This window comes from Silurus meridionalis, chromosome 3, assembly GCF_014805685.1.
Source record: "Silurus meridionalis isolate SWU-2019-XX chromosome 3, ASM1480568v1, whole genome shotgun sequence".
Classification (NCBI taxonomy): Eukaryota; Metazoa; Chordata; class Actinopteri; order Siluriformes; family Siluridae; genus Silurus; species Silurus meridionalis.
The window spans coordinates 26,388,474-26,415,513 of record NC_060886.1 but is presented as its reverse complement, the minus strand read 5'-3'; the positions used below and the strand labels follow the sequence as shown (position 1 = coordinate 26,415,513).

The 27,040-nt window shown below is 35.3% G+C and overlaps 1 protein-coding gene across 2 annotated transcripts; it reads left to right on the top strand.

The window, feature by feature from the left end:
• The first annotated feature begins 397 nt into the window (after positions 1-397).
• Positions 398-8,288, top strand: LOC124382984 (high-affinity choline transporter 1). Of its 2 annotated transcripts, XM_046845354.1 has the most exons (8): positions 398-672; positions 1,178-1,291; positions 1,764-1,919; positions 2,540-2,688; positions 4,966-5,109; positions 5,548-5,701; positions 6,138-6,355; positions 6,839-8,288. In XM_046845354.1, the coding sequence occupies exons 1-8, from the start codon at positions 492-494 to the stop codon at positions 7,487-7,489; spliced, it is 1,767 nt and encodes a 588-aa protein (XP_046701310.1). In that variant the 5' UTR covers positions 398-491; the 3' UTR covers positions 7,490-8,288. The 2 variants fall into 2 exon arrangements, with proteins under 2 accessions (XP_046701310.1, XP_046701311.1); XM_046845355.1 differs by lacking the exons at positions 398-672; positions 1,178-1,291; positions 1,764-1,919; positions 2,540-2,688 and adding an exon at positions 3,430-4,656.
• The last annotated feature ends 18,752 nt before the right edge of the window (positions 8,289-27,040 follow it).

Genomic DNA, 27,040 nt, shown 5'->3' with positions numbered 1-27,040 from the left:
GGAGTATAAGATTGTGAGTAATGATCTTTCTACAGTCTTATACAGTCATTTGTGGTTATTAAACTAGATTCATCTCCCCTTAATAAGAAGACACTTGGCTTGGGTGTTGTCAGTTTTGTGTAATCTTCTCTGTTAACATTTATATAAAGAATTATTTGTGTCTAAAGACAAGGGCCGACATATTGATGTTGTAAACATGTATAATTAATTTCTGTTTTATTTTTGCTTTGGTTTTTAACATATTATTATAATGAAAATGTATGACGTGCGTTTTGTGGAAACGTTATAAAAGGATTTCTAGAAAAGTAGAAAATATGAAATATTTTGATATTTTTTGTGCGATTTTGCGATGATGAGCTTTTTGAAGCATTTGAACCCGTCAGCTCTTCAAACCGACTTGGTGGCTGTGAAGACGCTGTGCTTTTCTCCTGATCTTCACTGTGCGCTATTCACCTGCAGCTCCTTCATGAGGCGCGTCTGAGCAGCTGAAGATGTCCATCCATGTGGAAGGACTGGTGGCGATCGCGCTGTTTTATCTGCTCATCTTATTTGTTGGAATTTGGGCGGCTTGGAAAAACAAAAACTCTGGTGTTGGAGATGCAGACAAGAGTGAAACTATAATGGTGGGAGGACGAGACATTGGGCTGTTTGTCGGGGGATTTACTATGACTGGTAAGTTTAATGACTTTAAAATGAGGTTTGGGTAAAAATCTACTGCAGCTTTTGCAACTGATGTATCATCTGACTTTATATTGCTTTGTTACGAGACTAAATTGCAGTGACATATTATAGTCGTGTGTTTTTGGTGAGAAGGGAAATAAACCGTTGACCCTGAACTTGTGTAAAAATCAAAAATCAAAATGAAAGCGCTTAAAAATGTTTTAAAGGCAACCCCATGACTGTATGCGTCTACTTTGAGAAAACCTTGAATGATTGATTTCTAAAGATAAATGCATGCGAATCATTCAGGCACCATTAACTAATGTTTTAGTGAAAGTTAATGTTGTTTTAATGTAAACAATATTACAATATATTTATTTTCCTACTTATATTAAGTTCATTCTTTTACTAGAAGAACCCCCATCTCCCTCCCCCACCACACACACCTTTTTGTATGTAAGAAATCAAAATCGAAGGCAACAAGAAAGTGTTGTGATCTGTTTTATTTATTTTCTAGCCACATGGGTTGGTGGTGGATATATCAATGGAACAGCAGAATATGTGTATTTGCCTGGCTATGGATTGGCATGGGCACAGGCACCCTTTGGTTATGCTCTTAGCTTGATAGTAGGTAGGTCACAAACACATTACATTCCTAATTAAAAATTTCTTTGTAAATGCTGGAGTTGATGTAAAGCCATAAATGTTGTGTTCGTGTGGTTGCCAGCTTCTCCTCTGGAACGGCATTAATTCAGGTGAAATCGCTGCTGCCTGGGTTCCACACCTCAGATACACTTCCTTGAAATAACTCAGCTGTCTAATATTGATTTTTCTAGGATATATAGCCAATACTCTGCAACAGATTTATGTTTTCATTGCTGAGTCAAACATTTTGTTAATAGCCCTATTACTAAAAAATTAAGAGAAAAATCACATAAGGACTTTAGGCAGCACCAATCAGCATGCACTTTTGGTAATATCCAATTTAGATGTTCTCCATTTATGGGTAAACACTTTGTGAACATATATGCAAGTCAAGCTAAATGTTGAATATATATAAGTTTTAGCATTGTTTGTGTTTCACACACTCCTATCTGTTTTAGGTGGTTTGTTCTTTGCCAAGCCGATGAGGTCTAGAGGATATGTGACCATGCTTGATCCCTTTCAGCAGCTTTATGGGAAGAGAATGGGTGGTCTTCTCTTTATTCCAGCCCTGATGGGGGAAATATTTTGGTCAGCAGCCATTTTGTCAGCACTAGGTATGTAAATGTTCCACTGGATTACATAAGAACTGTGAATGCTTAATGCATATCCTTACCTGGAAGCCAGAAGGGAAAAAGCATCTGATTTGTCTAAAATGAATATCCACAATAAATTTAATGGGCATAATTCAGTTAAAACATACTTTGTCAACTTTATACAGATAAACAAAGCCAAAGATTAACTTATGTGTCTTTATAATATATGCAGTATATCTCCTGGGCACCAGTAAAGCTCAGGTTTCACATGGTTTGCCCATGACTGCCTTCATCAGGTTTCTTTTCCATTTTCTGTCAATCTCTGATAAACTTCATTCAGAAAGTCACATAAGTAAAATAGAGGTACTGTACAAAAAGAACAAACATGAAAATAGCAAATAGCCATTCCATTTACATCTCATCTAAAATTGGGGCCTACATGAGAATCTTAACAGACAAAGGGGCCCAGACCCCAAAAAAACAAAGACTGGGTAGACTGTAATTCCTGAGAATTGAAACTTATTTATCAAACAAACATATTCATACACAGCAGCATTGAGAATAACTGATGGTGTGGAGTATTATATGGAGTTTACACTTATTTTTAAGTAACATAATTCTAACTTTTCATTCCTCAACAGGCGCCACACTAAGTGTCATAGTGGACATCAACATCAATATGTCTGTTATTATATCAGCACTGATTGCCATCTTCTACACGCTGGTGGGTGGGTTATACTCAGTGGCTTACACAGATGTGGTTCAACTTTTCTGCATTTTTGTAGGCTTGGTGAGTCTTAATCTATTCTGCATGCATATAAAGTCTCATATAAAGCATATAAAGCTAATTCTCAAAAAATGTGGAATATACTGTATGTCCTATGAGTTTATTATTGTATAATATTTCTAGTATTATTTAGATTAGATTTGATCACAGTTAATGTTGTGCAAAATAATACAATGGATTTTTATAATACCCGAACAAAAAATGGAGTTTTTCCTTGCCACAGTCGCCACCGGCTCGCTCATCAGGAACAAACTCACTTATAAAGAACATACTTAATTTTAATCACCACATTATCTGTGTAAAGCTGCTTTGAGACAATGTTCATTGTTAAAAACGCTATACAAATAAAAATTTATTAAATTGAATTGAATTCATGGAGAGGTTTCCCATGTGATCTACGATGCCCATGGTGTTCCTGATTGGGTAAGAAGACATACGAGCCCAGACAAAGACATTCTGTGTACCTTACATACTCACATTGTAAGATCCAGTGTGAAGCCAGTCTTAACACTTACAATGGCCACTTTAAATAATTTATGATTTAGTGCCTTACACCATAACATAGGATGTTCTTCATGGGAACAGGATCAGTGATAAAAACTGCAAATGAAAAGATTGAGATAAAATAATAAAAAAACAAATTTAATTTCATTTTGTCCCAACATGCATATAATCCTTCATCATTACCACTACAAACAAAAACTTTGTCTTACCATCGTCATCACATGGCAACATACAACAAATTCCAACAAATCAATATACTGTAACAATCAATCCTAAAACACAGCAATGTTCAACACTTGTAAACAAATTTCTAATCCTTTCAAAAATATTTGCTCAGCAGGTATGGTTGTGGAATTACAACTATGCACATATTTTTATAGAATTTAGACCTAGAGCAGGTTTCAGGTTAAGCTGAACAAAACAGTCGATTGAGTTTGGTCTTTACCCTGGAGGTGGTCCTGGATGGTGAAAAGATCTTTCCGTCATCTTTTCCATTCCTTTTAGACACAGATATCAAGAATCAGCACATGAAACTTAAGAATGGTGATTATTAACAAAATTTCATGCTGAAATTTATACTGGATACCAGAATAGTACAAAACTACCAACATGCATTGCAGCATGGACAAATGAGCCACTGTTTTCTTCATCTGCTTTTATTTTTAAGTTATTTGATTTGTGACTTTTTGCTAGACTGTTTTTTACTACTCATGGTAATTATGATGCTCTGTTTTGTTTTGTTTTTCCAAAAACTAATTTTAAAATGTCAAATTTCAAGAGCAACACTAAAGCAAACACCGATCTCCATTATGGTGACTTCAAATAAACGTTCACATATACACCTCAAATCTCAATTAGAGCTTGTAATAAGTAAAGCTGGTAATGCTGTTTTCTGCTGAAATCTTGAGAGATTTAATGTGTTGTATTTTTAGTTGATTTTATCTTTGTCTTTGGCTGAAGATTGTGTTTCTCTGCTCTTGTTTTTCTTCCCTTCAGTGATCCTACTTGTGCACAGGTGTCCAAGTTCAAGCCTCCTTTAATTAGTCACTTCATCATCTCAATAACTATCAGTGCTCTTTTAAAACTAAATGTATTTTAACAGTAATATACTGTAGGTTTAATTCAAGGAAGCAAACAGTAAAAAAAAAACTGTAGATTAACAGCAACCCCGCTACCAGTATTTCAAAGTAAAAAAAATTAAAATACAGCAAGATTCTGTAAAACCTAACAGTCAAGATTCCTGTTGTGTGTTTTGTGGATTGCCATTTTGTAGAAGAGTAGAGCCTCTGTTTAAGTCAATGACGTACAGAGAAATCTTGGTGTTATGCTGTGTGTTGCTTTATGTAAAGGCAGTAACTGTGTAGGATTGATGCACTGAGACTCTCTTCACTAATTTCAATTGCACAGGAATGTGTACTGTTATTATCTACAAGAGATTTAACTTGAGTTTATACTTTTAATAATTCTGTAAGTTTTTTGTCATTGACTCAAATAAAATACATTGAGTAGTGATATGCTCACATTATTTAAATATTAGAAATATTAGTTTATAAATAAATGGCCATTGGCCAATTTAAGTGCAAATTTTTACAATGCAAAGTACCATTTTAACTGTATTTTTATGGTAGATTTCTGGCAACCACAGCTGCTATTTTTACAGTAAATTTTACAGATTTCTTTTTATTAAAGCACAATTTTTTTGCTTGTATCATTTGTTTTGTTTACATGTGCAAGTGATATTCTTCTCTTCTCTGATAAGTTTTACTTGTTTTGCAGTGGATCAGTGTACCTTTTGCTTTAGCTAACCCTGCAGTCTCAGATATCAGTGTGACAGCAGTGAAAAAAGTATTTCAGATGCCATGGCTGGGCAAAATTCATTCTTCAGATGGTTGGATGTGGGCAGATAACTTTTGCCTTCTGGTAAGTAAAAGTAAGGCATATATTCAGTGAAAGTGATTAAGTGGAGTTTCTGTTGACTTTTTCAGTAGTATTTCAGTAGGTTTTATTCAACTTATACCACAGCAACTTTCTATAGTTACACTTATCATTCATAAGACAAGTAAGTTCCTGTTTTCTCTTTCTTACACAACTACAACAAAACTTTGGTGATTTACTTTAAAATTTTTAAAGAAGACAAAATTTACTTTTTTAATGCCAAATTTTAATACAAAATTAATTAATTGACATTTAATTTAAAATTGGCTTAATATTTTGTTGATATAATGATTTTCTTTATAGTTTTGTTTAAAATAGGATTTTTTTCTGTCTATATGTCTTTACAGCCTGTGCATGTTTGTCCTGCTCTTTGTACAGCTATACCTGTTTTGGTATTTACTCTGATTGTTTTGTGTTTTATAGATATTTGGGGGGATTCCCTGGCAGGTCTATTTTCAACGGGTTCTTTCTGCTTCTTCAGCTTCTTACGCCCAAGTCCTCTCATTCTTGGCTGCATTTGGATGCCTCATTATGGCGCTCCCCTCCATTTTAATCGGGGCCATAGGGGCATCTACAGGTAGGGCAAATTAAACGGATCTTATAAATAATAATAAATGCATGGCCACACCTTGTCCAACTATACCCTCATGTAGCTTAATTTGCATATTCTGTATTCTTCTAAATCTATGGTAACAATTAGAAGTAAAAAAAAAAATACACTGCATTGGTAGGCAGTGAACAAAGAGGGAAATTAAAACCATTGTACAATGGATCTAAAGATAATCTAAAGATTAATCAGATCCACTTACTGCTTTGCTGCAACAGATTTATATAATCAGGTTTACTATAGATTTGCAAGCAAATAACCTTACAGCCATGTTCCATATATTATTTTGGTATTGCGAATGTGTAAAAATGTGTTTTTGTGTGTTTTAACTGTATTTACACCTTAGTGAATATGTTTAACAATGTAAACATTTTAAACAGCATGATCACTTATGGTCTTTTTTCAGACTGGAACCAGACATCATATGGCTCTGTACCACCGACAGAGAGAGATGAATCAGACATGATTCTACCTATCGTGCTTCAACATCTTTGTCCATCTTTTATCTCATTTTTCGGCTTGGGTGCAGTTTCAGCTGCTGTGATGTCATCAGCAGATTCATCCATTCTATCAGCAAGTTCAATGTTTGCACGCAACATCTATCAGCTTGCCTTCCGTCAGTCGGTAAAGAACTGATCGCTGACCAGAAAACACACACACACACACACACACACACACACACACACACACACACACACACACACACACACACACGTTTTCCTTTCACATGATCTCTGCTTAGTATTTTTTCATGATTTTTTTAAATTGTATTTTATTACAGCAATACGACTCATGACTTATTAATTAGTGTTTTTTAATTAGAATTTATTTGAGGCAATATATCAATGTTATGAGAGTATAATCCAGCAATGTCTTATTCAGAAATAACGTAAAATTTTTCGCTCATTAGATGTCTTTCATATTAAATAGTTTGACTTAAACATATACGTGAGATTTGTGCTAATTTCAGTCTTCTAAAGTACTTTTATTAAAAGATTTTGTCAATATTTTGTCAATTCAGTATCCAGCAGACACTTCTGTTCAGCTGGAGTTGGGTTTCTGTTCTAAACTATTTGCTAAAATGACTAATTTTTTATTTCTGTCTAGGCATCTGATAGAGAAATTGTGTGGGTTATGCGACTCACAATCTTCGTGTTTGGTGCTGTAGCCACGGCCATGGCTCTCTTGACTGGAACAGTTTATGGATTGTGGTACCTTAGCTCGGATCTTGTCTATGTTATTATCTTTCCTCAGTTGATTAGTGTGTTATTCATTAAGGGAACCAATACGTATGGCTCAGTAGCTGGCTACATCTTTGGCTTGCTTCTGAGAATCGGTGGTGGGGAACCCTACCTCAAGCTTCCACCTTTCATCTACTACCCAGGCTGGAATGAAGAAGAGAAGGTGCACCATCTGACCAAAGAGGTGGAGCATGTTGTGGTTCAGAAGTTCCCTTTCAAGACTGTAGCCATGCTAGCCTCACTTTTGGGCAATGCCATCTTCTCATACACAGCCAAGTATCTATTTGAGAGCGGCACACTCTCTCCCAAATATGACTTTATGAATGCGGTGGTTGCCAAGCACAGCAAGGAAATCATGGACAAGACAATTCTTGTAAGCAGTGACAACATCATCCTGTCAGAAATGGCTCCAGTTAATCCAAGGACAGCATCTTCCTTTCCAGTTACATTCGTGAACATGGAGGTGCTTATTGATGAAAAAGAAATCACTGCAGAACTAAATAATGAATGTGAATAAGGAGTTTCTGTGACTGATGGGTGATTGAGTGCAAATCTGTGAAGAAAACTAAAACCTCATGCTGGTTTAATTATTTTTGGGGTTTATTTAGATTTGTCATGAGTGTAGCAATACACAGTTCACGAGCTATTTCATTTCACTGAAGTAGATTTTCTTGAATGTCCATTATATGAATGAATGATGTTAAAAATCCCATTAGTATTGATGCATTATTGTTTTTAGTGACAGCAGCTTGTAAAATCTAACATGTGTGGGGCCATGTATTATGCCATTAGTTTTGATCTGCATCTTAAAAAAATGGTGATGAATGAAATATATTTTATTTGAGCTGTTAATATAGTGTTTTATGGGTTCTCTCTGTAGTCTAGAACTAGTGCAAATATTGTCAAGACAGTATTACTGTGATGAAAGCAACATTTCTTAAAACATTCTCAGTGATGTCATAATGTAAACTAGTTGGAATTCATAAAACTGTACTGTTGATTCAATCATGCAATGTTGGTGTTGATGTAGAGTTTGCCATTATTGTTTTTGCTTATGTACCTATCCTGACATCACACAATGTATTTTTCATGGCATCAGGCAAAATGTTTACACTTTAATGAGATTTAAAGTGATAGTCTATTATTCTAGCAAAGCTGCAGTTAGAAATTATCTATTTAATTTGCTTGACAGGGAGGTATTTGTGATGATTTTTTTATTGTAAAATAAAGTCTTTTTTTATGTGAGATGAAGCCAGGATATATCAAGTAAAACATTTTAGGATGTGTACTAGAAATGTTTCATTAAACCAGAAGGTTATAACTCGTAACATTTATAACTCTTTATTTAGTTCAATATAGTCTTTGAAATTGTGCCAATAAATATTTACTAAGTTAAAAGAATAAATGTTAATTCAAGTTTATACTAATAATACATTGCACATGATTTGTTTCACGGTAATTGTACTCGATTCAGAGTTTGACATATATAATTAGCAACAATGACATTTGTATTTAAATGTATTATAACATGCACAATAATAACAGAATTGATATTAGAAGAAAGAGCTCCCAGAAACAGAGTAAGGATCCATACCCAGTCAATGCTGCAGTAACTTTAGTTAGAAAGTAAATCCATGATCCATCCAACGCAAGGTAAAAATAACAATAATGTATTGAAGCGTTAAGGTTTGGCGATCTGATTTTGGGTATTTTGTCTCTTAATTGCAAAGAAAGAAAGAGCGTGGCAAGCCCAAAATGATGTCATACCTACCTTTATCTTTAGAACTTTGTAACACCAGCAAATTTTATGTGCTTTATATTGTGCATTTAATGGCCCAAGAAATGGATATAAAGTGCATATTTCCAGGCTGGATGTTACAAATTAATAACATGCTGGATTTAGAGACTTCTTGCACTTCTTATCCTAGATAAAGCCTAGATAAAGATAGCATAGATAAAAATGTATATTGGGACATTATAAAAAAAAGGCTTTACATTGTTTGGTCAGCTAAACTAACAAAACTACATAACTGCAGGTGACTGACCATCATAACCAAATGTGATGCTACAGTGTTAAAAGCACAGAATGGTGTTGAATCTTTGTATGGTATAGCATTACAAATTCCCTTCACTGGAACTAAAGGTCCAAACCTGGTCCACAATGTACACAAAAAAGCGTTATGAAAACATGCTGTTTGGGGGAAAAACTCGTGCACAAAGTCCGGAACCTCAACCTCACAGACTGCCCCTGGACTTTCTTACTCAACATCAATAATAAATTTTTCAAAAATTATGACAATTATTATTAATTATGATAATTAATATTATTATTATTATTATTATTATTATTATTATTATTATTATTATAATGAATGGTTTCATCTTTATTGACATTTTCACAGGTACGTTGCAATACACGAACATCAGAATTCTCATGTGTTTCAGAATATGCTTTAGTCAAAAAAGGTTTACACAGTATTTACATGAGATAGAATACATAAATAGACTTTCTAATTAAAATGTATATATTCAACTCATCTCAAGCTTTATTGTCATTCTTAAATATACTCAGTATACAAAAGAACAAAATGTCCTTACTAACAGACCAAGGTGCATAGACAGTGAAACCTCAAGAGTAAACATCAGAATCAGAACCAGAAAAAGCTTCATTGCAAAGTATGTTTGCACTTACAAGGAATTTGTTTTGGTGACAGAAGTTTCCAAGTTTCCAAATCTGCGGTAGATGTAATAAATATGATTTATAAAATAAATGTAAAATAAATGTTATTTGTAAGTAATGTTAGAACTGAGTGCACAGATAGAGGTGACGGTGTGCAAATGTGTGTAATGTCCATGTGCATATTTTAACAGAATGAACATATATCTATAGCAAGCAGTAAATGTCTCTGAGTGCAGATGTCTGCAGATGTGCTACAAAGTCCAATGTGCAATTTTTGTGCACATTAAAGAGGCTGAGTGTGTGTGTGTGTGTGTGTGTGTGTGTGTGTGTGTGTGTGTTAATGTCTATTGAGTGACCATTAATGTCCATAGTGCACAGTTAAGGAGCTGGGAGCAAGGTGACGTTTGGCACCAGAGTGTTTAGGTCTCTGACAGCTTGGGGGAATAAGTTTGTTGCATGTATGTGCGGGTCCTGATGCTTCGGAACCTCCGGCCTCATGGCAGGGGCTTGGACAGACTGTGTGAGGGGTGAGAGAGATCCTTCACAATTGTAGAGGCTCTGCATATGCAGCATTTATGGAAAATGTCCTGTATGATCCTCTCAGCTTTCCTCAATCTTGCATTCTAAGGTGTGGCAGTTTCCGAACCACACAGTGATGCAGCTTTCCAGGATGCTCTCCACAGTTTCTCTGTAGAAGGTGTTAAGTATTGGTGGTGGGAGGCTGGCTCTGTTTAGCCCCTGAAGGAAGTGAAGACATTGTTGGGCCTTCTTGAAACTCGAGTTGGTTCAGTAGTTCATGTGAGGTCATCAGAGATGTGTACACCCAGGCACTACTGACTCTCTCCACTACTGTGAGCCACTGATGAGCACTACTTATGTACAGTCAACAGCGTGCAATATCAACTATTTACACAATTTGCAATATTACTTATTTACACAATATGCTATACTACTCATACTTATTATATTATTAATATATATATATATATATATATATATATATATATATATATATATATATATATATATATATATATTATATATATATATATATATATATATATATATATATATATATATATATATATATATATATATATATATTATATATATATATATATATATATATATATACATATATTATATTATCATATTTATTATATATTTAGCAATGTGGAAGAACTGGTGAGCTGGTGCAACATGAACAATCTGTTTATTAATGTCTTAAGATTATCACATTTGTAGGTGGTGTTTGTCCCTGAGGCTCTGTGCCCCTCCTGCATTGTGGGTTCATGGGTATTGTGTCCAAAGAAACAAGATCAGAGCCAATGACTCTACTATTATTACTACTACTACTACTGCTGCTACTGCTACTACTGCTACTACTACTACTACTATTACTACTACTACTACTACTGCTGCTACTACTGCTACTGCTACTGCTGCTACTGCTACTACTGCTGCTACTGCTACTACTGCTGCTACTGCTACTACTGCTACTGCTGCTGCTACTGCTGCTACTGCTACTACTACTACTACCACCACCACTACTACTACTACTGCTACTGCTGCTACTGCTACTGCTGCTGCTGCTACTGCTGCTACTGCTGCTGCTGCTGCTACTACTACTATTACTACTACTACTGCTGCTGCTACTACTGCTACTACTGCTGCTGCTACTACTACTACCACCACCACCACCACTACACCACCACCACTACCACTACTACCACCACCACCACAACACCACCACCACTGCCATAACCACCACCAACACCACCACCACCACTACTACCACCACCACCACTACCACTACTACTACTATTACTACTACTGCTGCTACTACTACTACCACCACCACCAACACCACCACCACAACACCACCACCACCAACCACCACCACCACTGCCATAACCACCACCACCAACCACCACCACCACAACAACAACAACAACAACAACAACACCACCACCACACACCACCACCACTCACCACCACCACTACTACCACCACCACCAATCACCACCACCACCACCACCAACACCACCACCACCACCATTACCACCACCACCACAACACCACCACCACTACTACTACTAATAATAATAATAAGTGACATAAAACATGTACAGTATAAGTAAATACATTACATAATAAAATTATGATATTACTTTCTATTGGTAAAATCATATTCAATTTCATATAAATGAACTTCATGACCATATTGCACATACCGGTAGTTATGGAAGGAATTGATTTGTAATCTTACAATCTATTGTCACCCAAATGAGGATGAGTTCCCTTTTGGGGTTTAGTTCCTCTGAAGGTTTTTTCCTCAAATTGTTTCAGGGACTACCATTGCAGCTGGCTTGCTCATAGAGACACATGAATTAATTAAGATTTACATCCTGAATCTATTTATGCACTTTGTGACAGTGATTATTGTTAAAAGTGTTACACAAAAAAAAATCTATTGAATTATGAGCAGTGGGCAACAGGAAAGGACAGTGAGGAGGAGTTACTGATCTTCAGTAGCATTTAGGGCCCCATTAATCTGCAGACTTGTATAATAAATTTAGAAAGTTTAGAATGCTATATTGATGCAGTAGTTTAATATTCATTCTGTAAGAGCTGACTGTATTAAAAACCATAGCAGCCTAATAAATATTTATGTCAGTGAATGTGCAACTTTAAAGACTAGCCTTTATCCACAGTTATGGCCAGATAAAAAAAAACGTAGGAGCAATTAATGTAGTGTAAATGGTGGCAATCTAATAATTCAAGAAAAAATAAAATACACCACATTGTTAAAAGTATGTAGACACTTGATCAATCGCTCATATGTGCTTGTTGTACATCCCACTGCAGATTTAGTGCTTCTTTGCTGTTATATCACCTTTGCTTTTCTGGAAAGTCAGAGGTTAATAAAATGTCTTAAGCTCCTTCATAAAATGTATAAAAGGCCACACTGTAACAACATTTCTGTGGAGAAGTCTGTGTGTGCCCCAGGGCCATGCTAGAGACACGAAATTTTGTTGTTGTTGCATTTTTTATATGCATTTCTTTCTGTTTTTGTTTTCTTATTTGTATCTTACAAAAAACATTTAATGCACGTTTCCTTTAATAATTAACCTTCCTGAAAATAAAGAATTCATCACTTTATATACTTTTAAAATTGTATTAAGGGTAAAATAATGACTGCTTATTATAAACATTGTTATTATTATAGCAAAAAACTGCTGAGAGGCTGCAATCCAGATTACATTGTGTAAATACATAGTTAGACTATTTTTACTGTAAACAAAGCAGTTGAACAATACAATGAAGTATAGTGCAGAATTCTTTCTTGTTTGTTTCATTATGTTTATTTTATGGCTTCTGCATTATTAAGTCAGTTGAAAAACACTTGGATTTCCAAACATTAGTTTTCAACAAAAGAAATGTGTGTGTCAGTAAGGTGAGCACTATATTGCACAAAAACAACCATTTATAACCCTAAAGTGTAGCTTCTTTTAATGTCCTGAGGGATTTTCTGTCTTTGGTCTCCTTCTCATTTAGAAAATGTTGCTTAGATGGGTTAAGGTCTAATGAGTTACTTGGCGAGTCTAAAACCTTAAACCTTCTCCCCCAGTGAAGTTCTGTGTTGTGTTGGCAGTGTGTTTTGGGCCAATGACTTGATAATTAACCAATTTTGTTTGCTAATTAACAGACATTAATGTATCCAAATTCAACATGCTGATGTGTAAGTTTCTCAGTTAATTTTGGATACATTTCTCTGTTAATTGGTAAACTTTTTGTTCCTGTAGATATCTGAGTTCCTTCTGCTAATACTTCCATGAGTTCCATCATTAATAAAGATTAGTGACACTGTCAACAAAGCCAATATGTGACACAGACGCAGTCATACAAGCCCAAACCATGACATTATCTTTAACCAATGAGCTTGTTTCTTTCTCCACTCCGCTTAACATTTCACTTATTTTAGTAGAGGTTAATCTTGGTTCCAGAACCTTTGTGGATCTTCTCTGTATTTCTTTGTGCTGGCCTTCTGATGCTTATTGCTGATGGGTGACTGACATCTTGTAGTATGGCCACTATATTTCTATTTTTAAGGTCTCCCTCCTGTCCTGTGGAGGTTGTTGGCAATGTCACTGATATTTGTTTTGGGATAAAAGAAAGGGTACAATGTTCTGTTCTGTTCTGTTCTGTTCTGTTCTGTTCTGTTTTGTTGCTGTTCCAATTCTTCTAGAGAGGGCTGTACATACACATAAAGTGAAACTAAATGGATGACTATGATTTCTATGTACTTGTTTTGTACATTTTATACTATACTGTCATGTTTGAATTTTTCTTTATAGCAAAATATATAAAAAAACATTTGCACACAAATATTGACCATCCTCATGGACAGTTAATTACAAATAATGGGTACGGGCAACAATATAAATTACTCAGAGATTTACGAGTCTGTATTTGTCAGACAATAAAATTTTACAGACAAATTCTGCAGGATGCAAAGAGGCTAGAAGAATGTATGTGTAAATGCATATCTGATTGCAGGCATGTCAAATAACATTACTACATGGGTCAGTTTGGTAGATTATGAATTTGATATACATTTTAATATGGAAATTGTTTTTGGTATGAACTATGTGACTGACACAGTGTTGCTTTGTACTTTTATACAACTTTTTATGACAATAACAGATAATACAAAAATAATGCTGGATAAAAAGATTTATGAAGAAAAGATGATGATGGATTTGGACTGTATTTAATGTCAACAGTCTGCTACATTGACTCAGGACTACTTTTCGCTTCTGATCATCATCACTGTACCCCACAACATTGTATATCTGCTATAAATGGACATTCGGTGCAACCCAGATGAGGATGGGTTCCTCTTGAGTCTGGTTTCTCTCAAGGTTTCTTCCTTATGCCATCTCGGGGAGTTTTTCCTTCGCCACAGTCGCCACCGGCTCGCTCATCAGGGACAAACTTACACTTATAAACAACATATTCAAGTTATACAACTTATACAACTACATATTCAAAAGTGCTATACAAATAAAAATGAATTGAAGTGATTATTTTTTATTGGAATAGTAAAGCTTAAAAAACTATATTTAAAATGTATTTATCTTACTCTCATCAGTGTGATCAGTTTTCTCTATCTAAATAAAATTAATTTTATCTACATTAATTAAGTCACTTTGCCCTGATTATAATGCCATCTTAATGCTAATCTAAATATAAACTGACACTTGTACTAATAATTGTCACTATAGTACTATAGTAGTAAACATTTTTATGTGGTAGATGACTGTGGTGTAGCAGGGGATAAACAATTAATTAAATAGCTTATTCTTGTTTATTCTTGAGTCCTCCCCAGTGTTGTGTGATGGATAGTTATTCACAAGCCACTGTTAATGATGAAATAAATAGTTAAATGGTCCAACTAAATCCTAACTACTTTGTTGTCCCTCACTGTTGTCTAGAGGGAATCACTTGTGCTTGATTACATGATGCAGTTTTGTAAAGGTTTTATCAGGATGCGAATGCTTTACTACTCTAAGCTGCAAATCTTAAAATGTAAATGTACATATAATAATAATAAAGAATATTATTATTATTTTATTATTATTATTATTATTATTATTATTATTAAAATCATACTTTATGTTTCCCATACTTTATTTTTTAGACATCATTAAAATATATATATATATTTATATATATATATATATATATATATATATATATATATATATATATATATATATATATATCTCAAAATTTTAAGGAGGTTCATGATCATTATTTTAGTATTGAACACTCGTGCGTGCCACTTTTAAGCCAAATACTGTTTAAATAGCAAAATATTTGCACTGGGAACCTTTTTCTTTAGATTATACCTTGTATTTCATACTGTGCTGGTATGTTGCCTGAGGTAATAAAACTGACTCAATTTACCATCCTGACATTGGGGACTGGTGAGCTGGTGCAAATTATTGAGTTCAGTAATTCGTCACAGGGCTTTGCCAGCAATAGTGAAGCCGTGACAAGCCTTCTGAGCGAAATCAACTTCAGCAACAGCCTGTCAGACACATTTCATTAGCAAAAGTGTCATAAGCTTTTTGTCATAGCCAGTAAGATGTTCTTTTACCTACATGGGATTATAAAACATTAAAAACCAATAGGCAAAAATCATGTGTATTTGTTCTCTGTTGAATTGTTTAGCCCCAACTGAAAACATGAAAAACCTCACATGGTGACTTATTTGCTGAACCTTACAAACAAATGATGAACACAGAATAAACCAATAGAGACTGGATTTAACTGCTACTTAATGAAAAAATATTACTAAACTTGGCTGATTTGGGAACTTCTTTTGTTCTTGAAATAAATTAACCATATTGGGTGTTTGTGATCATTTAGCTGCAGGAGCATTAGTGAGGTTGCATATGAGGCTCTGGAATGCAATTGGTGCTCTGGTGTTATAATTCATCCCAAAGGTGCTCAGGTGGAACATTTAAGTTCTTCCACTTTAAAGTTATTTAAACAACTCTGTAAACGTCCCAGTCAGAACCCTAAATTGAACCATATTGAACACATCTAAAGAGACTTAAAATTGGCTGTCCACCAACGGTCCCCTTCCAACCTCGACGATTTTGAGAGGATTAGTAAAGAAGAATGGCAAATGGCAGAAAATCCCCAATCCAGGTGTGCAAACTACATCACATCAGACCCAAAAGGCTGCAATTGCTGCCAAATGTGCTTCAACATTAACATACACATACACATATAAAATAATTATAACAATAAAAAATAAAAAAATCAGTATCTCACAAAAGTAAGTACACCCCTCACCTTTCAGCAACCATTTTACCATCTTCTCAATGGAGATATATTAGAGTAGTCAATGTGCCACTTGTATAGAAGTACAAATTCTAAAATAAAATAAAACAATTTACAGGCACAAGGTCAGAAGCAAACTCTTGCATGGTTCATGCGCAGTAGACTTCTAGAGCACACCGAAGCAAAATATCAGAAACGCAAGACAGGTGACTCGCTGATTGCTACAGACATTACTTCATTATTAAAGAAAGGAACATACAACACAACAAAACCTTGCCTGTTAATTTTTTATAAAATATTATTTCAGTTGATGTTCTGAAAAGTTTCTTGTTTCTAAGTTCATCATTTCCACAAAAAGTCAAACTCAAATAAAACGGAACGTTTGTTAATTTTTCATTTTTTTCATATTCAAAAGGGAAGCGAGTGTAACTGAAAAACAGAGTAGCTGGAAGAAGCAGTCGGTACATACTTATACATTTTACCTTCATAAATATTGCAGGCGGGAGCGAGACAGAACCTTGGGGGAGTCCCTACTTGTCCATTCTACTTTCCCATGCAGGTCTCTCCTGTAGGCAAGAGACAATTTTCTTGGTACTCCTCATCAGGAAGTTGCTGCACATGCTGGACACCATGTAAACCAAACAAGTTTATCTAAGTCTCATCAGACCACAGGACATGCTTCCAGTAACTCGTGCTCTTGGACAGGTCGTTTTCGGCAAACTGTTTGCGGGCTTTTTTGTGAGTCAGTTTGGGACAACAGCTATGCAAACCCATTGCAGTGTGTGGCATATGGTCTGAGTATTGACATGCGGACCTTCTGCTTCTGCAACCTCTAAAACAATGCTGACAGCATTCATGCGTCTGTTTTTTTTTAAGCCAGCTCCTGGACCTGACGCACAGCAAGGACTCAATTTCTTCGATGGACCCTGTTCCGAGTGGAACCCGTCTTGGAAAACATCTGTATGACCCTGGCCACTGTACTGTAACTCAGATTCAGGGTGATACTGATCTTCTTATAGCCTCTGCATCTTTGTGGAGAGCAACAATTTTAATTCTCAAGAGTTCTTTGCCATGAGGTTCCATGTTAAACATTTAGTATTTAACTCAAAGCAAATTTTTACTGCTCTAATACAAGATACACAAATTTGTATGGTTCTGTCAAGCATAACATAATGAATAGGATATGTGGCTTTGCACGGTTGCACGATGTACAGCTGTTATAACTTTGGGTGTAATCACTTTTATTGCCATTTATAATATAAGACAATAATGGCTGTATGTTGAGTTATTGTCAGAGGACAGTAAATCTGTACTGCTATACAAACTGCACATTGACTACTCTAAAATATTTCCAAAAATATTTGTGTGTTTTATATTTGTTTACATGAATACTGTGAAACATGATAGTGTGAACATTTACTCTGTGATTTCTGCAGTTAATTCCTGCAGAAGTATAACCGTGAACCACTGAGTCTCTCCTCGCTGTGATTCATGACTGATTTAAACCTGGAAAAATAATCAAATAAATAACCGGTCAGTGGCAACGATCCATCAGGGGTATCACGTCCACCTCCGCATCATGCCAGACCATGAGTCATTTTTAAACGACACTCTTGTAAAGCTTAAATGACGCACCGTGCGAAAGCACACTGGCAGCAGGTTCGTTATCAGGATGAATTACCTGCTTCTGTGGTTGTTTTTTCGTTTCTGCAAAAAGGGAAAGAAGGGAAAAAAAGATTAAAATTATTTAAACGAAACCTACTGCTGAACAGTTTATCAACAAAAATCTATTTACACACAAATGATATTTGACAATATGTTTTTTGTATTTGTTGTCTATAACACTAAAATAAATTGGAAATACAGTGAAAAGTATGAGCACATATAAATATTTTGTCAATTATTTATAGATTGTACTGTTTTGAGTGTTATTTCCACTCATAATTAATGACTTCAGTGTTAAACAATCATGGTACCTTTGTTATATACTGTTGCTGAAAGGGCATTATAAAATTAATCAACTCAAATGGGCAGCTTTCCCTATCCACTTAAGATAGAAAACAAACAATATCAGTGTAACAACACTCACCCCTCACACATCCTCTGCCAACATGGTAATGCAATTTGTGCTTTAAAGGTCATTTAGTTACACTATGCATGAAGAATTTGTTTATCCTTCAGATCTCTTCTTTAGATAAACACCAACAGATCCAATCCAGTGTCCATTCTGGCCTATATCAAAGCTTAATGTAGCTATACTTCTATAGTTATACTGAATAAATATGCATATGTGAGGATCCTTCTCTAAAAAGATCTTTTTGTGAGACTATAAAGAGAAATAGTGTGAGCGAAAACCACTGTGTATATAAGAAACCACAGAAACAAGCTGGATAGTTTCTCCAAGCTATTGATTTTCATTGATTCACACCTACACACCGTAAGCCTAAAGATTGCTGGGTGATTGCCAATATAAGGATTCTGAGTCACTAAAATTGTAGGAAGCAGTCAGTGTGTAAATAAAAAATAAAATAAAAAAAGACCTGAATGAAACATGTCCAAAATGAACCCCCAGCTATGATATCAGAGAAAAGCAATGGCATTTTAATGGCTATATAACAGCGATGCTATTAGGAGGAGCAGCAGATGTTTGGGTTTGCAAATCAACCTGTTCCTGCCACATCAGCCACCAGAGCGATTGTGGCTAAGTTGGATACTGGTTTTGTCGCCTGCAATTTATCCCAGATGTATTCAGTAGAGTTGAGGTCAGAGCTCTATAACAGACCACTGAAGATCTTCCACTCCAACCTGTGTAAACCATCTTTATGGATCTCATTCAGTTCACAGAGGTATTGTCATGCTGAAACAGGTTTGGATCTCCTAGTTAAGGTGAATTTAATGATACTGCATCCCATAAAATTGTGCACCTCCAACTTAATGTTTACAGTTTGAGTAGAAACCACATATGGCTGGAAAATCTTTTACATTAAATGACGTAACATGAGACAAACCTTTTTATCATAAGGAACACTTCCAATGGCTCTTTCTTAATAAATGTTTATCAGTATAGTATAGTATAGAATGAAGTTACTTGATAATGAAATATGCTAGTTCTTCTAGTGGTTTGTATGTTTCTTATCTTTATTCATTACTTTGTTAATTAATTTAAAGAACAATAAATAGAAGTCTCTTAATATTGAATCTGGAAACTAAGTTAGTCCTCCTCCATGTTGTTTCCTATGTGGATAACAATATATCTTTGTTAATTACAATTCCTTAAATATTGTTTCACATATAACTATGTTTTTAAACCATTTGTGTGTGCCTTATGCTTTTAACACTTACACTTAAACAAGAGACTACAATCTACATTAAAACATACTGAATTTCTACAAAAGTAAACTTTCAAAATTGTTCAATTATCAGATATTAGTACAATATTCTTACTTATTAAAATAATTTGTTAAGGGTTGTGGTCCTCACTAATGTTCTCTATGTATCTCTAGGTTTACACACTGAAGTCTCAGAGCGGAGAAACCCATTATTGAGGCAGCATTTTTCTGTTAATTAGTGTTGCCTGATGAATTGCACAACACTGTTAGAAAAAGAGCTGTTTCTCTGACAGTAGTGCTGTGTTTACTTTGCCACCTGACAAGCAGGGAAAACATAGCACTCCAGCAGAGCAGAGCTGACTGACACAGCTTGTTAGCAACTCCAACAGGAATGAGGAGATGTTTATAAATGTGCAATATCCTGGAGAGATTCAACGTGCATCCACCTCTCTACTAATTCAGGAGCATCAATCTCATTCATATAACACACCAGGACTGGATTGGCCATCAAGACTATTTCGCCACTGATTTTAATGTTGTCAAATAAATGCACTGTAATTTTAATTCATTTACTCAAACATAATTGTTTAATAAATAATGAAATCACTATTTTTGCTAACAGTATTGAATATCATTCTCATTCTTCTCCCACTCCTCATCTTTTTATACCTTTTATCTTAAAAAAAAAGAAAATAATGTATACAACCTGATAAATGATAAAACATGGCCAGATGGAGCTGAAAAGAAACGGGCATGTGGAAAAACCTTTAAGGAAATACACCTGACATTTGTCAATTGTCAGTCTGATCTACAAACAACACTATATAATTTGGCTGTACAATATCACTATTTATCTGAGTCCTCAAAGCCTTGGACACCAAGCCATGCACACTGAAGAAGTATGTCAGGCAGGCCATGGAGCTTTTTTGTTTAGACACATTGGAAGCAGTTGACAGCAAATCTGAAAGAGAGAAGCTGTCAAAGCAGAATTTGGCCAAACCTATGACCACTAAAACACATGCAAAGCCACACACACGCATCATGATAGTGGTCTAAAAAAAGAAAAAAAAAAACATGTGCCTTGCAGAGTCCTTATAGTCTTGGACACTTGGTTTTAGTACTAGTGAGATCTTTGACAGGACACAAAGGAACAAATAAAAAGCATTTCTGTAGACTTTTTAAATTCATAGTTAATAGTAATACAACTCTTGGACTCAAGTCTTGGATCAGTCTGGCCAGACTTTTCTAAATCATTCACAGAGCATTTGTACACTGATAGCTTGTTTTCTTCACAATTCTGTGTGATCTGTCTAAACAGCAAGAAAATCCCAGGAGGTCACATTCTAAAATACTCAAACATCCTGTCTGGAACAGTCACGCTATTGCCATTGAGAACTTTTTATTTTTATGTCTACATGACAATTTTGTTTATTGCATGTGTAGGTGTCCATAATAAATTGGTCTGTAATACATTATAGCATGTGGCCAGTGGTCTAAATGGGTCATTGGGGTGGGTTGGGTGTCTGAGACCAAATCTTTCTTTCACAGTTTGCCTTAATTGTTTAGATCAGTTATATTTGTAGAGCAGTTTGAAAAAAAACCAGCTTTAAGGGAGAAAATGTCATCAAAGAAAAGGTTTATAATAGTTCTCACACTGACTTACAATCGGTTTTGTTATCTGTGTCTTCCTTAATATCAGTGGTGAACGAAGTACACAAACCATGTAGTTGAGTTAGAGTAGAGATACACTCTACTGAAATATGACTCCAATAAAAGTAAAAGTGTCTCTTTAAAATGTAACTTGAGTAAAAGCATTTGCCTTCAAATGCACTTAAATATATAATATGATTTATTATGGCTATAATGTTCTCATTAAATCATTTTTGTTACAAGACAAGAGTATTTTGGTTGCTAAGAGTGACAGTAAGAACTTAATCAATTCGGTTTATGTGAAAAGACTCTGTTACTCTCAGTGCACCAATCTATTAATATAATCACATCAATGAGTCAAACACTGATAATATTCATTAAAATGATTATGAGCCCAAAGCCTTCTTTCCAACTACTTCTAAAAAATTGTGCAAATAAGGCCACGGGTGTTGTGCCGAGTTCGAGTCAGGAGTTTCTTTTTTTTCGAATCATTTCTTCTTCTTTAAATGTTCTGCTTGCTGTTGAATTGATGAAAAGAACTGATGAAGTAGATGCCACCAAGTGCAATCAAAACAAATGTAAAACAGAGCACGTGCTCTACCCTGGTTGTTGGCTTGCTGACTGCTTAACTAATTACGTTTTTATCCACTCATAACTAAAAGGAACAACTGATTTCACTAAATATAATTGAGTAAAAAGTCAGATATTTGAATTTGAAATGTAGTGAAGTTAGTCTCCCCAAAATGGAAATACTTCAGTAAAGAAGTACTTTATTAAAGTACATGAATAAGCTACTTAAGTACAGTAACAAATTACAGTTACTTTGTTTCTGTCCACCACTGCTTACTATATATAAACACACCCACACTGTTAATTTACCTGTAACACAAAAATACATACTTTAGAAGAATAAGCAATGTGAATAAGCAAGTTTTAACTTGACACATTTTCAAACACTAAACATATTTTTTCTGCAAGATACTGGTTTCAATTAAGAATTGAACAGAGACTACCACGTAGAGGGTCCACGCTTTTATGCTTCTTTAAACACTTGCCTGAAAAAGCCCTTAGCACAGGTTGTTGGGTGGAATATCCTGCCACTTACCAAACTTCATGATGCCATTTTAACAAGAATCCCGGGACAAAAGAATTTATTTGAGATGATCTAATCTCAAAAACATTCAATTCCAAATATAGCTTCAGTGATACTTGGGGAAAGGATGTGCAACGCCATTCAGTTAATGAGCAGTTGTACTTCTCTTTCAAGTGCACAATCACTCAACTGGAGTGTCTCTGCTCACCAGAGCCAATCATGTTAAGCCTCTTGAACATCTGTGTGTTTACAGCTATTAACAAGCACATCATTATTTTAGCAGGGGTCTATCAGCTGTAATTTATTTTTCTTGTCACTCTCGAGAACTATAACACGGCCATTATGTATACAATATTATACAAATGTGAGTACACCCTTCACAGAAATATATGTGAAATGATAGAAATGACACTTGGATGTATTTTAGAGTAGTCAATGTGCAGTTTGTATAGCAGTAGAGATTTACTGTCCTCTAAAAATAATTTAACATACAGCCAATAAATGGGTGTTTTTATGGTGTTGTATTTGTGTTGTTCATCATGCAAAGTTGTTGCCTGTAACTTCCTCGAGGTTTATTGGCCAGCTCTTGTAAGGTTGCACTGGATGTGCATTGTCTTAGAGAGATAAAATAAATAAATGCTGTTAAAAATGAATGCTATAATTTAAATGATAGGGTAGTGAAATACACCACAGTATTTCCACATTGGCAACTGTATAAAACCTGAATTTAAATATATTTGTATAAAACTCATTCAAGAAAATTACTGTTTTAATTGGTTATTTTCAAGGTTTTTTTGTGTGTGGGCTTATTCGGGATGGCAGTAACTCTTACTATCAAAAAGGCAGTTTGGTACATGACTGATGTTATCCAGTTTTTTAAACATGACCTGAAAAACAGGTGATGGGACCACAATGATGATATGATAAAAGGAAGGGGGATTGTGCAGTATAATAAGAGGGGTGGGAGAGAAAACATTTGTTTATTTTGTATTATTTCTGTCTTGATTTTTCTCAGATGCTCATAATGAACAATTATTGCTTCATAGTACCTCTAACAGTCAAGCTGTGAACCAAAAGAACAAACTTTGAAGGAGTTAAATGTTGACTGTCAAGTTAAAAGACTGCAGGGGATAAACAAGAGGACTGAAGCTGGTCTGAAAGTCTCTATGTCCCAAAACAGCCAGTGTTGCTGAATTCTCTGGAGTGGTTCAGGTCTCAGCTTAACTTCTCCTGAAACTTCCTGGAGCTGACTAAACTGAGAGCACACAGTAGAACAAAACAACATTCATTCAGGACCAATGTTCAATATGAAGGAAAAAGACACCTTAAAACATTACATTATGTTAGACTGTAGCAGACCTACACACACTACATAAAATGCACATGTGCAAAGAGCGTTTGTGAAAACACACACAAAAAAGTACAAATACACATTAAGTACAAATAGTAAAATAGCACAGTGACAGTGTAGCAACAGCACATAGTGCTAAATGTAAAATTTAAAAAAGTGCATACACATTGTTCATGTTATAATAAATACTTTATATGTAACACCTCTTCTAAAGATACCACTATCCTTGAAACACCACTGTGTCATTTATTAAAACCGGCACTTAAACACCACTGTTTAAGGTCCCCTGGTGGTCTAGTGGTCTAAGATGCAGCGCTCTCACTGCTGCGACCCGGGTTCGTTTCCCGGTCAGGGAACCATCCCCAGCCACTTTCAGTGCCGGTCCCAAGCCCGGATAAATTGGGGAGGGTTGCGTTAGGAAGGGCATCCAGCGTAAAACCTGTGCCAAATCAAACATGCGGAGGATCCGCTGTGGCGACCCCTAACGGGAGAAGCCGAAAGAAACTTACTTACTTAAACACCACTGTTTAAATAGCAGCACAAGCCTCCAAATTTAAGATGCAAAATGCTTAAAGCTTAAAGCTCACTTATAAAGGTTATCATCATATAAATCATAAATAAGCTCAAAAGGAATTCAGGAAATTGAGGGACCCATAGGGAGGTGTTTACCATCACCCCAGGATGGATGCACCTCTACCAGCACAACACAAATCCCCAGGTTACAGATATGACCAGAAAGAGCTAATGCAGCTTTCTAGCAGTTTACCAGCCACCTCAGTACAACACAAAGTCATCTCCAGAGACAGCCACTGCTATAAGTGGAGTGTACACTTGTTACCATGATTAAACACAGTGTTTCATCAGGAGAAGGATAAAGGATGTTTAGAGCTTTCATATTCCCAGGATAAAATGCTGCAACACTTTTTGAGTTTGATATCAAATTGCATGGCTTTTCTATTTCGTAAATCCTACAACATTCATATAAATATAAATTTTACAAATGTTGTTTTGTTGGTCCACACAGCTGAGTCACTAGCGGTCTTCAACTGGCATCGAAAGACTGAACTCTTCCAGCAGTACTTAAATGAGAAGAATTTGCTTTTCTTTCTAAGTATATTATCTCCAAACAAACATTTTAGACTGATGGTTTCTTTAGTCTGTGATCTATTGAACCAGTATCCGAATCTGAATTGATCGAGACAAATACAACATGCATGGGTCCATGAGCAAACAATCGAGATCAATTGCTCCTACCACTAAGGACAGTGGTGCCTAATGTTTGTTAGTTGCAGCACTGCTTTGTTATTGCTGGAAGAGTAGGACCCTCAGAGCAATCGCTGTCAACATTTGTGTGTTGCATGCTAATTTCAACAGAATTTTAGTGGCTTGTTGAGACTATGATCAGATATTAGATAGAAAGTTTTCACTGCTATAGCATGGCTATTGTATGTCGATATGTATCTTAACTTCATTTGTATTTGATCATATTTTATGTTGAGGACCTTAGCAAGTCTCAAATTAATGGTAGGACTAGCATTAAGACAAATATCTAATTTATGCTTCTGCCTTATTAGCTGTTAGCTCGAATGAATATGTCCATGCAATATTTTTTTCCCAAATCTAATAGCAAAGAATTTCCATTCAACAGCTGGCTGAGTATTTGCCGTGTGGCATCGAGGCGCTGTGGCTTAGTTGGTTAAAGTGCCTGTTTTTTTTTTTTTCCACTTTCCTTTTCTTTACAGTTAGTATGCATTATCATTAAGTAAAAATATTTTAGCAATATGTCGCATAAAAGATGCTTTGGGACTCATCATACCATGCATGGTGTCAGAAAATGTTAAATAGTTTTGCCTGTATAATGTGCTGTATGTAGTGGCAGGACTTAAGGGCATAATCAAAAAAAAATTATTTGTACAGTGTTTTAACAATGAACAGTGTCCCACAGCATCTTCACAGAATTAAATAGATTCTGAATACAATCTTTAAATGTATAAATCAGTCCATATACTGTAGGTATATACATATAGATCATTGTATATCTGCTTCAAATGGACATTCGGTGCAACCAGATGAGGATGGGTTCCCTCTTGAGTCTGGTTCCTCTCAAGGTTTCTTCCTTATGCCATTTTGGGGAGTTTTTCCTTGCCACAGTTGCTCATCAGGGACAAACATACTTACAAAGAACATATTTACGTTTAATCACCACATTATCTGTTTAAGCTGCTTTGAGACAATGTTCATTGTTAAAAGCGCTATACAAATAAAAATGAATTGAAATGAATTGAATAGATATATTATACATATAGACTACTCTCGGACATGATTTCACTCTGCACTACAGGACTACCCACAGAGAAAATAGGAGTAGCAACTGGTGAACTTAATTAGCTAACTAATCAATAACTGGATGTGGTCTGGGATTTGGGGTAGGTATACAAGTCTAAACAGATACAAAGGACATAAAGATCTGAGGACAAAAGATCACACACACAAGAACAGTCTGTCGAGCTGGAAATCCCAGTATGCAGTGTGTGGAAAATTCATGTTGCTATACAGCATATGTCAGTCTTTAAGTGCTATGAGTAAAGGGTTAAAAGTAACCATTATTTCCTTACAATCAATTCTTTGGCATTTATCATTGATAGTAGGCCTTTTTTTGTTTTGTTTTTAAACTTCCACTTAATATTAACTCTCCCTCACAAAGATATTCGGTGTCACCCCTTTCTCTGCTGTGTTACCAGTGACCATTATTATTATCCTTTAACCATAGTCCTTTAACCCAGGCCCTGTTACCACATCATGCAGCATGTGCATCATGTCCAGTGAGGTTAAAACTAATAAATATCAATGCTACACTGTGATGGTATAAATTTGGGAAAAAAAATAAATGTCAGATTTAAAAAATGTAAACAGTTGACAGATTGTCAGATTTGATGTGATGGCTTGCAAAACAGAAGCCTGTCAGATGCACCCTTTAGACTTCCTGAGTAGTGAAACATGACTGCTTGTCAAATGAAGAAAAAGCAGTTTAGGTGAACCTGTCAAGATCCTCCCCAGACAATGTTTAATATTCCACAGACAAAAGTCTGGAGGAAAATGGCATTTCA

Bases quoted from the DNA above. Each gene is read 5' to 3' on its own strand.
- LOC124382984 (XM_046845354.1), top strand. From the start codon at position 492: ATGTCCATCCATGTGGAAGGACTGGTGGCGATCGCGCTGTTTTATCTG. The intron at 673-1,177 runs GTAAGTTTAATG...TTTATTTTCTAG, and splicing joins CGGGGGATTTACTATGACTG to CCACATGGGTTGGTGGTGGA. The intron at 2,689-4,965 runs GTGAGTCTTAAT...CTTGTTTTGCAG, and splicing joins TCTGCATTTTTGTAGGCTTG to TGGATCAGTGTACCTTTTGC.